At 36.6% G+C, this 14,809-nt stretch overlaps 1 protein-coding gene across 1 annotated transcript in view; it reads right to left on the bottom strand.

The window, feature by feature from the left end:
• LOC136042497 (large ribosomal subunit protein uL30m-like) overlaps positions 1-14,809 on the bottom strand; it is a 36,862-nt gene that overhangs the window by 17,404 nt on the left and 4,649 nt on the right. Inside the window, exons 2-3 of the mRNA XM_065727464.1 lie at positions 2,684-2,805; positions 1,114-1,334 (exon numbers count right to left, since the gene is read on the bottom strand). Of these exons, the coding sequence (XP_065583536.1) occupies positions 1,114-1,334 (221 nt within the window). The 5' untranslated portion in view covers positions 2,684-2,805. The remainder of the gene's footprint in view (positions 1-1,113; positions 1,335-2,683; positions 2,806-14,809) is intronic.

Raw genomic sequence — 14,809 nt, 5'->3', positions numbered from 1 at the left:
AACAGCTCTGAGACACGATACCCTTCTATATATCAAATTTCATTAAGATCCGATCACCCGTTCGTAAGTTAAAAATCCCTCATTTTTCTAATTTTTCCGAATTAACCATCCCCCCCCCCCAGATAATCGAATCGGGGAAACCACTATTTCTCATTTAATATGGTCTGGTACCTGATAAGCCTGCCAAATTTTATGGTCCTAGCTTATCTGGAAGTGCCCGAACGAGCAAAACCGGGACAGAAAGACAGACTTACGATCGCTATATGTCACTTGGTAAATACCAAGTGCCATAAAAATTGTGTTTTCTAAAGCCAACAAATCTGGACGAAAAACGAATATTTTGGTAGGACAATCACTTCCCTTCTTCAGCGCCATCAGAGAAATTAGTATAATATACAAAAAAATGTAGTCGAGACAACTTGGATAAAACTAAACAATGTGGAAAGCCAATAGAAAAAAACAAATAAAACCAAAGTTGGAAGAATTAAACTTATAAAAACCAAACAACATGAAAAACTAACAGAAACAACAGACAAACAAAGTCCAAAATTAGAAGTAATAAAAAACTTAAAAGCCCTAAAACCGAATTTCGAAAATCAAACGAACCACTTACCAACACCTACGACTAACAAAGGGTCATGGCTCTCGTTAAATATTACTGAAATCGTTTTAATCGACCTTGCAACCGAACAAGCCTGGGCAGCTACGTTGCAAGCTGTTTAATACTTCTTGTGCTAAACTTTTTTTGATTGTTCAATTGTTTGGTTTGATTGGTTAGTCTGTCCACATTTTTTTTTCTGAAAATTTTTCTGCATTTCCTGAAAATTTTTCTGACAGCACTGAAGAAAACAGGCAGTTATCCTTACGAAAAATTAGTTTCTTTCCGGCCAGTATATTTGTTGGACTTAAAGAAAAACTGTTCTCGATATTTATTTCTTCAAATTTATTTTGTTATGGCAGGCCAATATGGTTTAAGAAATTATCTTTTTGGACACGCTTTCCATACCTTCCGAAGATAACGAGCGTGAAGACTAAAATCTTGAAAACTCAAAGCATCCCCTAAATTACCCTTGCAATATTCATCAGTGGCAAACAAGAGGATAGTTTACTTACTTTGGATAATATTTGAAGTACTTGTAAACAATTGCACCATCTGGATCATAGTCAACACTGCCTGGCCATTTTTCCAAATTGATATCTGGCATTGGTGGTTTTAAAGCGCGGATCTTATTACGGGCTTCAATTACATCACTCTCATCATTACCGGCTTTTGATGACAAATACCGATTTTGCCTTACACAGAAGCCAAAATTTCTTAGAAGTGATTTTTGCATCTAGAAAATAGGAATAAAACTGCTATTTTACATGCAAATAGCATTTTACCTATAAACTTCTCTACGATGACAATAATTAATATGCCTTTCAATGAATATTATTCTGATACTTAACATTAAAAACCTAAAATTAAAGTAAATTAAAGTTTGATTATTACAAAAACAGTTTGTTAACCATACACAGTCTGTTTCTTGAAGAAATAGGATTATACAACAATTCCTAACATGGTAGATTTCGCTTAATGTTTCTCAGCACAAATCAGCCTTGATGGAAGTACTGTATCAAACTGTATTCATTCATGACTAGTGAGTATGGAGCAACTTCTGTCAACAGTAAACAAAACTTTAAAAAGTCAATTTACACATTACACTTATTAAGTTTAGTATTTTCTCTGAAAAAGATACTAATACTGTTTATTTTACAGCAATATATCAAAGCAAGAACAGGAAATCTGTAGGATTTTATTTACAAGAAATAAACACTCCCAAAAAGAGATGTGATCTTGATAAATTTTGTGCTGTCAAATTTAAACAATTTTTAGCACTTAGTAAAAAAAAAACAAAAAAAAACACGGAACTGTAATTTCTCTGAAAAGAATTGTAAAAACTGAGTTTGTGTCAGAACCACGGAATGCTATTAAGTTTACAGTAAAATATCCAGGTTATTAGCACAAGAAATTTGTATAATCTTATTTTATAAGAAATAGACATTCCTAGAAAGGGACTTAGTTTCAGCCCGTAAAAAAGAAAAAAATAATGAATAATAATAATAATAATAAAAAAATGTGAACTCTATATTTGTCCTGAAAACGACAGCAAGAACTGAGTACAGTAACACTATTGATTGAATGTAGGTCATATATAAAAGTTATTAGGACAAAGATACTCTCAAAATGGGATGTAACTAAAATGAAACTTATACTGTCAAATCTTTGTCCCCAATAAAAAAAAAAAAAAGAACGCTGAAATCAATATTAACCCTGAAAAAAAAGTTCAAACTGAGTAAGTATCGGAAATTACGAGCATTATTCATTAAATTTAGAGCCACAATTTAAAAGTAATTAACACAAGAAAATTGTACGTTTCAACAGGCAGACATTCCCAAAACAGGATGTGAGTCTGATAAATATTACACTGTCAACACTAGTGTGTCTGAAAACTATTAAACATAAATTTCAACCCCCCCCCCACTACAAAACAAAATACAAAACTCAGTCTTTTCTATAAATGATAGTCAGAACTCTATTTCTGTTGGAACTGAATAATAATACTGCTTAAGTTTAGAGTCACTGATCTAAGTTAATGGCACAAAAAAACTGTAAAAACTGTAAGTGGCAAAACATAGGTACTTCAAGACAGGGATTCAATCTCAATGAAAATTACACCATCAAATTTCAGTGTGTGTGAAAATTAAGAACCTTAAATTTCCGTCACCCTCCACAAATAAAAAGCAAGGAACTCTGTATTCAACCTGAAAAAGATAGTCAAAACTGAGTTTGTATCAGAAATTAATAGTTTCATTGATTACATGTGAAAAAAGGGGTCTAAAAATATGTGCTGATTCCCAATCCAAAAAGTTTGCCGCTCTATCTCTTTCACAAATTTGAGTTTTTGAGGTTGAGGCAAAAAATGTTGATTTGAGTAAATACTAGCAAATGTGATTAGATACATCACTTCTACGTTTCATCAGAACATGAAACTAAATGTTTAAAGTCAAAAGAATTTGCTTGGGGCTTAGAGCTTTGAGAGACAGTGAGGTTGGGGGAGAGGTTCAGCCTGCAGGTGTATATTAAACTATGGCAAAACATTTGCAGCCTTGCACCTTGGTAACAACCAAGAATGGGTCCACGTAAAGTCCAATATGCCCGGAACCTTAGTTTTGTGAAATTGAGTAAGAATGAGGACGAAAAGGGGGAAGTTGAAACGCATATTTGGCAACAACAACAAAAATCTGTCAAAGAGCTTCTCTTAGCTGAGACGAAATATTAGTTACAAATAGGAGATCGATACACTCAGATATAGTGCAACACAAAAATCAAATACACAAGGCAAGTAAAAACCACAGTAACACATGTAAAAATTGGATAATGGCAAAGCTGTTTAAAAACTTGGTCTTCTTCTTTGCTACCATCATCTTCAAGATTTCTAGCACCAACCGTTTCACAGTTAGAACAGCGTGTTCCTTTACATTGCCACAAGCCCAGGTACATTTTAAGCCGTGCTTTTTGCAAGAGCATCCCAGTATCGAACACTCGCTCTTGCAATTACAGTGGAACGCTGAAAGAAGGGAAGGCGGTGCCAGTGATCCATCTGAATATAGAGATCGCAACTTTCCTTTCCGCACAATCCAGCCAAACTCCAAAGGATCAAGTCGATACTCCACATTTTTTCACGCTTGTACTTGGAAGTATACTCGAAGCGAATGATACTTGCAAACATCGCTTGTTGGTGGGAACGTTGTTACCTCTACATACTTCCCAGAACTTCCAACTTTATTGAGGAATTTTCTGTAGCAGACCTGGTCAAGACTTGTTTAATTTTCTGCAGCCTTAAAAAAGATAAGCATGGCCTTCTCTCTAGCTTTTCTAATGATGTCTTTTGTAGAAGCTGAATCTAGGAATAGTCCGGCAATATCCTGGAAGTTTTTCTTTTTTTTTCGCGTGGTTCAGTGGTGTAGATTTTCCTATGCCATAAATTCGCGAAGTCAAATCGCATCCAAAAAAGGCATGGAGGAAAAGAATTTGGTCACAAAGGGAGTCTTCTAATTTCAGTTGAGCTGACGATTTATCCCAGAGACGTCCTCCAGTTTTTCGTGACTTTTGATTCGGAATGAAAAAATATCGGTTTGCAGTCTTGCTTCGTGTGGTACAGTAAAAGGACTAGTAAGTCCATATCTTCTCCTATTAAGACAGTGGGTTGGCGTTCTGCCGACACAACTGCAGTCATAACAATCAGCAGGGCAGTATCGACTGGCGACTGGTCTACTTTACATCTCGCATCATTGAGGTAGTCGGACAGCATGCTGATGATTGTCTGCATTGCTAAGGAAATCCTCTTTTCTTTCTTTTTTTTTACCAAACAAGGCATCTGCAGTTGAATGCTGATCTTAGGACAGCCTTTATACCTGCTCCTCCTCCAATGCGTCATGTCTTTGATTGAGGGTCCAGATAAATACCCAACAAACGCTACAAAAGCGCATCCATATCTTCGCTTCAGATAGTCCGACGTATTTGGTGCAGATATCCACGTATGTGCTGGATTTCCACCAATGCAAATGGTGTAGAAGGGCCCCGCCATCTAGTACATGTTAAAGTTAATCTAAGCTTTTAAGTACGCAATCTGTTTTTGGCTGCAAACCTTGAACTTCGTGCCAGATCGCATCGGCAAATGTTGGTTTGTCCGCCAACAAAAAGAGGCCATTCGGCTCAAATAATGAAGGCGACGGGAAGCCGACTTCGTACTTAAAAAACTTCTGGAGTTCTTCTTCTGAACTCTTTGCAGCAGTGACCACCCTTTGAAACATCAAAGCAGGGTCAACGGTAGGCAGTTTTGCTGCTGAATTCAGGTTACTTTGCACTCTAATAGCAATAGCAGTTGCTTTCTTTTTGAAAGTGTAAATGTTTGCATCTTTTCCAGTCATATCATTCAAGATTTTGCCACCTATTGATATAGCCTCGTCTACGTCCACCTGCTCACTCGCAATCTCGCCAGTTGCTATATTCCTGAGAAATGGCTCCTTTGTGAAAGGTGAAAACACAGGAAAAAGTACACAGCCTTTTCAATATTTTTAAAGTCACACTCCATTCCTGTCACCCCAACGTCTTTGTGCTGCTCACTAGTTTTAAATGTTACTCCCTTGGGTTCTTGGAGTACAGAGCTGACAGCAGCCTGCACAAGAGCGGTAAAAGCCATGTTAGGTGCTGCAACCCGCAATACCGTGTCCACATGTAATATATCTACTAGTTTTTAGAGAGTACATTAATACTTGTTCTCTGACCAGGGCAGGAGAAAGACCGGCCCAAAATCAGTATCACAAAATTTCCGTTTTCAAATTCACAGAACACTTGAGTATTTGTTTCTTTGAGGTCAGCCATTTTCTGGAGATAAATTCTGTAGGACTTGGCGTACAAGTAATGGTTGGAAGATGCGAAGAACTGAAGCATCTGTTCACCAGTGTAGAGGTGAAGGTCCTAGTTGCCTGTTCTTTCTGCCACAACTGAAGACTTCAGTAAATCAGCAGCATTCATATAAACATCAATCCAGAGCTTCTAAGTCCTTGATGTCCGCGAAAGTGACACTTTGAGGGATTCGAGCTTGCTTGCAAACGCATTAATGGACGGCTCTTGCTCTAGCTCCTTAACTTCAATGCATCTTTCGAAGACACCGACAAAAGCTGAGCGAAAACCTTGAAGCTTGGCTGAACTGTTGCAAAGATCAACCTGATCAAAATCCACTGTTGGGCCAACATTGTACATTTCTGCTGCTAGTACGGTATTCAGGGCCCTATCAACAAATGACGTAAACTCTAATAGCCCGACAATACACTTTCCCGGCGAGAATCTGCTGAACAACATTCAGTGCATATATCAGCTCCAAGATTTTCTGCAAACCCAAAACTTGTAGCATATGTCCAATGGCAGCTAAGACGCTCATTCTAGCGTGAAACTGTTCCAAGAGTAAAACCATGCGGTTCAAAGGACTTACTATTTATTAAGCATCTATGATATTCAATGCTCTGCAGTAAACTGGTTGATCAAATGTCTGTACCGGTATGGTGCCGTATTTCTCACACCGAGCATTCACAAAATGAAGAGTAGCATAAATAAAGGTAGGATCATTCAGGCTAAGATCAATCATCAGCATTAAGATCACCGAGACCTTTCTAGGGTAAACAAATGGCTCATTGAAGGATAAAATAGTCTGTAGTGTTCCTTGCCAACTTGGGTTGGGGATGCAAGACAGTCATGACATCTTCCACAAAAGATTCAAATTACGCAAAGAATCTGGTGCAAAAGTCTCGGTAGTTCCTTATATAGTATGGAAGGTTTGCAACATGAATTTCTGTAGTAAAGGGTGGGTGTTTCTCCTAATTTCAGTATTTCTTTTGTACTAACTGTTTTTCGTCGTTTGAGCGCTTGTGACGACTGAAGAACGTGGCGTAACAGCAACTAACAGTCCCATTGCGTGGATCGTGTTGGGTCCATCGATCGTTCTTACGTTATAATCCACATTGGCAGCAACATGATGCATACAGAACTTGCCTTGCAACCCCTGTACTTTGATGTTTGCAGACATTGAAGCATTTCGCTCAAATAAACTGTTCTCGTAGTAGGATGAAAAGAAGCCCATAGCACTGAGAGTATCAATAAGACTCCAGCTTCCTTGCCGATGATAAACCTTCACTGCAGGTCCTACTTGAAGAGGGGGTTTAATGACCCTAGGTTGAGTAGCTTGCATGATAGCTTGGCCAATGGCAGTTATTTTTAGTTTAGTATCTTTGCCCACAAGCAAGTTCTCCAGGAAGAACCAGAGTCTGTGTCAGGTAGTTCAAATTTTCTTTGATATTTTTCACATCGTCCGTCTTAACATGCTCAGTCATATCTTGAGTTATGCATTTTATGTCCCTCTTCAACAACTCAGCAGCTACACTAATAATTTTCATGTTCTTCTGGTTTTGGTTGCTATTATTGGGTTGTGCATAAAATTTTTACAGTATAGCATGAGCCGCGGGCCTTAATGTGACAACACTAGCCTTACTGCCAGTTTTTGCAATCAGTATTGCATCACCAAACCCTTCCTTGACAAGTTTCTTCATATGAAATTGGCTAAATAGGCTCTTCTGAATCACTAAGAAACTCACTCATCATGTTGACCAAATCACAAACTTTTAAATGGTCGTTATCATTCACTTCGAAAAACCGCATCATCTCTTCAAATGCTTGCTTTTGATTCATGTTTACTTTCTAGCCTCTATTTTTTTTTTCAAGTCTGTCAGTCAGATTTCCTGCATGTTCTAAAGGTAGGTTCTCACCAGATTCAAAGTTACAGGAACGTGTTTCGTGGTATACAACATCTGCTACATGTAGATCCCAATTCGCTGCTAGAATTCGGCCGTGAACTTTCTCAGGCCAATGATCATCTCGCTTTTGACAAAGTCCCACCAGTGTCTCACCGAACTGTGTAATGCAGACAAGAAAGCTGTTTTCCTTCTTGTGAGTCTTCTCAAAAACCACTCTGCTCAAACAAAATAAACAATCAGTTTTGAAATTGAATTGTTCTACTGGCCGACTGGAACTCCTCCTCTGGGACTCATTGGGCTTGACTATGCATCGCAATTACTGGTCAATAGTCTTTGCATTTGTGTAAGAACTTCGGCATGACTTGTGAAAACAATCCCCCACAAAAGCCATCACACCAGTTCTTTTTCGCTTTTTACTTTATTCGTTTATGCTTCTTGCTCCTACTTCAGTCAGAACAACTTTCCTGTCTGGTTTGAGCATTTCTCGAAGCAAACCATAGTACTAGACTAAAACTACTCATCTGAAAATTGAAAAACTTGAATTAAAATTGATTAGAAGAATCCTCAGAGAAAAGGGGAGAATATTAATCAATCAAAGAAAATATTAAGTATTTGACATGCGAAATCTTATTTTGCACCAGGAACATTGCAGTTTTAGGTAAAATCGAATTCTTGTACCTCAAATCTACCTTTGTGTCTGCTACAAACCTTTACCAGCATCAGTAGAATTTTCAGACAAAGAACCGGACATGCGACAATTCTTCAAAACTCGTGGATGATGACAATTTTCGATAGTCAGATTTTTATGTACCTCAAATTTGCCTTGGAGACTACCTCACCCTCTTCATCCTCAATCCAAGTCGTTGTAATGTTCCGATGTATGTAGGGATGCTAAAACAAACCCCTAAACCACTTCCTAAATTTGGAATTGTCTTTCAGGACAGCCTTCTTCACATTCAAAAAAATTCACCCTCAAACTTAACCTAAAAAAACTCAAATTTGTGAAAGTCCTAGAGGGGCAAACTTTTCAGATTTGGAATCAGCACATATTTTTTAGTCCGGTAGTGAAAGAATCATTTGTATAGCAAATTGTTTCAGGTCAAACAACATTTTTACTTGAATATTATATATAAGTTATTACCAGGTAAAAATTCTACAACTAAACATCAATAGATACTCCCAAAACAGGATGTGACCATAATAAACACTATGCTGTCAAATCTTGTGAGCCTCAGAATCATAAAACACACATTTTAGCCCCACAAAAAAAATGGAAGGCTGTATTTACACATGGAAGTCTGAATTGAACAATATTATTAAGCTTAGAGTTTTAGATGAAAGTTAAAGGAGAAGAGAACTAAACGATTCTTAAGAGAGGTAAAATACAAAAACAGGATGCAACCCTGATGAATACAGTTAAATTTAGAATGTCTGAGAGCCATATAACATACATTTCAGTCCCCAATAAAAAATAAATATGCATAATTCTGTATCTAACCTGAAAAGGATGGTCAAAACTGAGTGTAAATAAAAAATTGAAAATATTATTGATCACGTCTTGAGTTATATATTTAAAATATTAGAATCAGAAAATGCTGTGACTTTACAATAGAGATAAACTCCCAAAAAGGGACATGATCCAGGTTAATATTATACTATCAAATTTAGTATGGCTATAAACTATAAAACATTCTAAATGAAACTATAAAACTATAAGACATAAATTTTAGCCCCCTAGAAAATAAGAAGACATAGAACTCTGTATTTCCCTGAAAATGCTAGTCAAAATCTAATTTGTGTTGGAACTAAATAACAATATTAATAAAGTTTAGACTTATAGATCTAGGACATGGGCACAAGCAAGCTGCAAATTTCAGAAAAGAGAGGTACAGTACTCCCAGAAAATTCTGATGAGCACTGATTCAGATGAATATTATACTGTCAGATTTAGTGGCTGAGGACACCAAGACACACATTTCAGTCACCAACAAAATAGAATGCAGAACTTTACAGTACACCAGAAAAGGATTGTCAAAACTGAGTTTGTACGAGAAATTAATAATACTATGATTAAATTTAGAGTTATGCATATATGTATAAGCAGTGTTTTTTAATTAAGGTCCGTTTGAGCAGAAGTACACAACAAAAGAATATTTCAAAAAAGCAGCCTAATTATTTTTCAACAAAAGCATAAAAATTATTTTTCAAGACAATTGCCAAGTTTGTTCCAATACTTATCTCGACGAATTTTAAAATACCCTCTTGATAAAAACTTGCTGTCTGTTCCAACAACTCCTATAGGGAATTATTGGAACATGGTTGGATGAAATGAAAGCTTGATTGCATAGCTCCAGATAGTTCTCTCTAACATAGGCATTAACACTCCATTTCACTTCACACACTATAGGCTCTGGCTCAAGGTCAAGCAAAAACCATCCTTTTTGGTCCCAGGCAAGAGTTCTAAAAAAGCTTTCCAAAATGCAAAGTCATATTAATCAATTTAGCCTAAGGTTCACACCTTCCATAATAAGAGCTAAGAGCTCATATGGTATGAGCTCTAACAAAATTATAAGAATCAATAGATTGATTTAAAAGAAAAATCAGAGGCTTAATGCCAGTCGGGATTTAAAATAAGAGCTCTGAGACACGATGTCCTTCTAAATATCAAAATTCATTAAGATCCGATCATCCACTCGTAAGTTATAAATGCTTCTTTTTTTTATTTTTCCTCTCCCTTTAGCCCCCAGATGTTCGAATCTGGGAAAACGACTTTAAAGTCAATTTGTGCAGCTCCCTGACACGCCTACCAATTTTCATCGTCCTAGCACGCCCAGAAGCACCAGACTCACCAAAGCACTGAGCCCCTCCCCCAACTACCCCAAAGAGAGCGAATCCAGTACGGTTACGTAAATCAGGTATCTACAACATTTGCTTATTCTATCCAACAAGCTTCATCCTGATTCCTCCACTCTAAGTGTTTTCCAAGATTTCCAATTTCCTACTCCAACTCCCCAATGTCAACAGACCTGGTCAGGAAGAGCTCTGAGACATGAATTCCTTCTAAACATCAAATTTCATTAAGATCCGGTCACCCACTCTTAAGTTAAAATTACCTCAATTTTTCTAACTTTTCCAAATTAACAACCCCCCCCCCCCCAGCTCATCCAAAGAGAACAGATCGGTTCCAATTATGTCAATCACGTATCTAGAACTTGTGTTTATTCTTCCCATCAAGTTTCATCCTGATCTCTCCACTCTAAGCGTTTTCCAAGATTTCTGTTTCCGTCCTCCAGCCCCTATGTCCCTGGATCCAATTCAAGTCAAAAATGAAGCATCTGAGACATAAGATCCTTCTACACATCAAGTTTCAATAAGATCCGATCACCTATTCGTAAGATAAAACTACCCCAATTTTCATGTTTTCCAAGAATTCCGGTTTCCCCCTCCAACTCCCCCCAATGTCACAGGATCTGGTCGGAATTTAAAATAAGAGCTTTATAGCAAAAGACCCTTCTAAATATCAAATTTCATTAAAACCTGATCACCCATTCGTAAGTTTTCAAATACCCCGTTTTTCCAAATTACCCCCCAAACTCCAAACCCAAACTCTACCAAAGAGAGCAGATCTGTTCCGGTTATGTCAGTCACGTATCTTAGACTTTCTTTTGTTCTTCCCATCCAATTTCATTCTGATCCCTCTGTTTTAAGACTTCCAGCCCCCCCCCCAACTGCCCCCCCCAATGACGCAGGATCCTGTTGAGATTTAAAATAAGAGATCTAAGTTGCAAGGTCCTTCTAAATATGAAGTTTCACGAAGATCTGATCACTCCTTTGTAAGTTAAAAATATGTCATTTTTTCTAATTTTTCAGAATTATCCCCCCCCCCCCCAATAGAGTGGATCCGTTCCAATTATGTCAATCACGTATCTAAGACTTCTGCTCAATTTTCCCACCAAATTTCATCCCAATCCCTCCACTCTAAGCGTTTTCCATGATTTTAGGTTCCCCCCAAATTCTGCCAATGTCACCAGATCCGGTCAGGATTTAGAATAAGAGCTTTGAGACACGATATCCTTCTAAATATCAAATTTCAGTGAGATCCAATCACTCGTTTGTAACTCATTTTTTCTAATTTTTTAGAATTAACCCTCCCCACCAACTACCCCAAAAAGAGCAGATCATCCGGTAATGTCAATCATGTATCTAGGACTTGTGCTTATTTTTCACACCATGTTTCTTCCCGATCCCTCCACTCTAAGTGTTTTCCAAGATTTAAGGTTTCCCCCTTCCAACTCCCCCCAAATGTCACCAGATCCGGTCGGGATTTAAAATAAGAGCTCTGGGCCACGATACCCTTTCAAACATCAAACTTCATTAAGATCTGATCAACTGTTTGTAAGTTAAAAATACTCCATTTTTTGTATTTTTTCCGAATTAACCTTCCCCCCAGATGGTCAAATCGAAAAAAAAACTATTTCTAATTTAATCTGCTCTGATCCCTGATACACCCGCCAAATTTCATTTTCCTAGCTTACCTGAAAGTGCCTAAAGTAGCAAAACCAGGACTGACTGACAGACCGACAGAATTTGTGATTCCTATATGTCCCTTGGTTAATACCAAGTGCCATAAAAACTGCAGAGGTCACTTTCACTTTCTAGGATTAAACTGAAATGAGGGAGCTAGAAAAAAAACACAACAAAACCAAAGTGTTGCTCTTGCAGCACAATGAAGGGAGATGACATTGATTCCTACCCCCCTCCCCCTATCCCAATTCCTATATTCATCTGATGGCTCAAAGAGATTTAGACTATTTGGGTAATTAAATGAGCCCTTTTAGGCATCTACCATCTCTCCCCCACCTACACAATGACCAACTGCTCCCTGTTCATAATAGCTCATTCCCAATTATATAGGCTACATTTTTTCATTTTTTTTATTAGTCTTAATTTCTCTTTGGCTGCTTAATTTTGTGTTTGGTGCAAACTTTCCAGAGGGGAATTTTTGAGGATAAATTTCTGCGGAGAGGGGAAGATTTTGATGGGGGAATAAGCTAGACTCCCAAAAAATACACAGTACTCTGTATATTCCTGTAAGTGAGAGTCAAACTAAATTTTTGTTGAAACTGGGTGATAACAATAATATCGATTAAGTTTAGTTATTGGCACAAAAAACTGTAAATTTTGCAAAAGAAAGATACTCTCAGAAAGGGATTCAATTCTAATAGATATTATACTGTCAAATTTAGTGTGTCTGAGAATCATGAAACATAAACTTCAGCCCCCCCCCCCAAAAAAAAAGAAAGCATGGAACACTTTATTAAAACTTGAAAAGGATTGTCAAAACTGAGTTTATGTCACAAACTAATAATACTATTCGTTACATTTAGGGTTGCATATAAATGTTAATACCAGACAAAAACTCTATGACTTAACAACTGACAGATACTCCCAAAACAGGATGAGACCCTAATGAACAATGTGCCGTAATATCTAGTGTGCATGAGAACCATCAAACATGAGTTTTAGCCTCTTGCATAATAAAACACATGGAAGTCTATATTTCCCTGTAAATAACAGTCAGAACTGAATCTGTAAGAGAATTGAATAATAATACTAAACTCAGAGTAATAGGTTATCAATAAAAGGTATAAGCAGAAGAAAACTAAAAAAAAAATAAGAGAGATACTACAAAAACAAGATATAATCCTGATGAATATTATACTGTCAAATTTAGTACACAAAAATTAAATTTCAGTTCACAATAAGAAACTGCAGAACTCTATATTAAACCCGGAAATGATGGTCAAAATTGAGTGTGTATCAAAAATAAAAAACATTGCTGAGTATATCTAAAGTTATATATCAAAGGTAATGGAAAAAGGAAACTGTATGGCTTTACAAAAGAGATATGGTATACTCCCAAAATAAAATATAACCCTAGCAAATATTATACTGTCAAATCTAATCTAGCAATAAAACATAAATTTCAGCCCCCTGGAAATAAAAAGAAGACACAGAGCCAGGGTTATTACTAGCCAAAAACTTTTATAAGGGGGGGGCAAGGGATTTTACCAACTGGCTGATCTTTTTTTAATAGTTACCATAATGTCTGTTACAGATAAAATATGTCAAATCACAGCAAGGGTTGGTAAAACTGCTGTATTTCTGAATCAAAATTCATATTTTTCCACATTTCATGTCAATATTTTAATATTCTTTATCTTATCAAATGGAAAATTGTGACAACATCTGTAAACTCATGGCAAGAATCAGTAAAACTGCTGCATTTACTGACCAAGTTCAAACTTTCTGTAGATGACATGTCAGTATTTTTGTGGTCTTTATTTAAATGAACAAAGAATTTAGCAGCATCAGAAAAATCATGGTGCCCTGCTTTACAATTTTATTTTTATTACCAAGTGTCCAAAACATTGGGGGAGCATCCCCTCCATATATGACAGCCCAGCAGAGAGCTGTGTATTTCCCCTAGAAATGACAGTCAAAACTAGAATTGTGTTGGAACTGAATAATAAAATAAATTAAATTTAGAGTTATGGATCTAAGTTATGGGCATAAGAAAACTGTAAAGTTTGGAAGAGAAATAGACAGTGCTGCCAAAAAATCCTGATTTTGGTAAATATTATACTGCCAAATTTAATGTCTGAGGACCATGATGCATAAATTTTATCCACCAATAAAATAGGGTAAATATTTTGATTAACAGAGTATTCAGAGAGCTAAGAAATAAACTTTCCTCTAGAATCACAACTTTACCCTGAATTCAAATATGACATTTATTCCTGTTGCAAATTCAATTTTAATCTAACCTATCCTTTCTGACCTCACCCAAATATACAACCCATATTATATACTTCCAATGTATTTATTGATTCTCAATTTTGTTGACATCAATTCAATTTATGGGTAAACTGGTTTTAACAAGATAGATACTAATAAAACTATATCATATCTAAAATATGAGAAAAAGGTATCAGCTCTGAGTGCCTGTAAAGGGCTTAAAATTGAACTTGCAACAGAAACAATTGTCATATTTGGATTCAGGATGAAATTCTGATTCCAGTGGTAAGTTTGTTTCTTAGCTATCTGGATATTCTGTTTATTGAAATATTTACCTAAAATAGAGTAGGCTATGGATCTTTGTAGAAAACCTGAAAAGGATAGTCAAATCTCAGCTTGTATAAAAAATTAATAATATTATCATTACTTGGAGTTACATATAAAAGTTATTAGCACAAGAAAATTGTATAATTTTATAACATATAGAAGCTCCTAAACTGGATGTGACCCTGATGAACATTAGGAAGTGGTACTGTAATTGATTTTTCCTCAAGTTCCATCAACCCTAGGAACAGAGTGGTGGCAGTGTGGCCAGGTGCCTGACATTAGATAGTGCACCAAGGGAGACAGAAATGCACCATCAGGGCATTTTTGCTAT

Source organism: Artemia franciscana, chromosome 2 (assembly GCF_032884065.1).
Source record: "Artemia franciscana chromosome 2, ASM3288406v1, whole genome shotgun sequence".
In the NCBI taxonomy this organism is placed as follows: domain Eukaryota; kingdom Metazoa; phylum Arthropoda; class Branchiopoda; order Anostraca; family Artemiidae; genus Artemia; species Artemia franciscana.
This window is presented reverse-complemented; position numbering and strand designations above follow the sequence as displayed.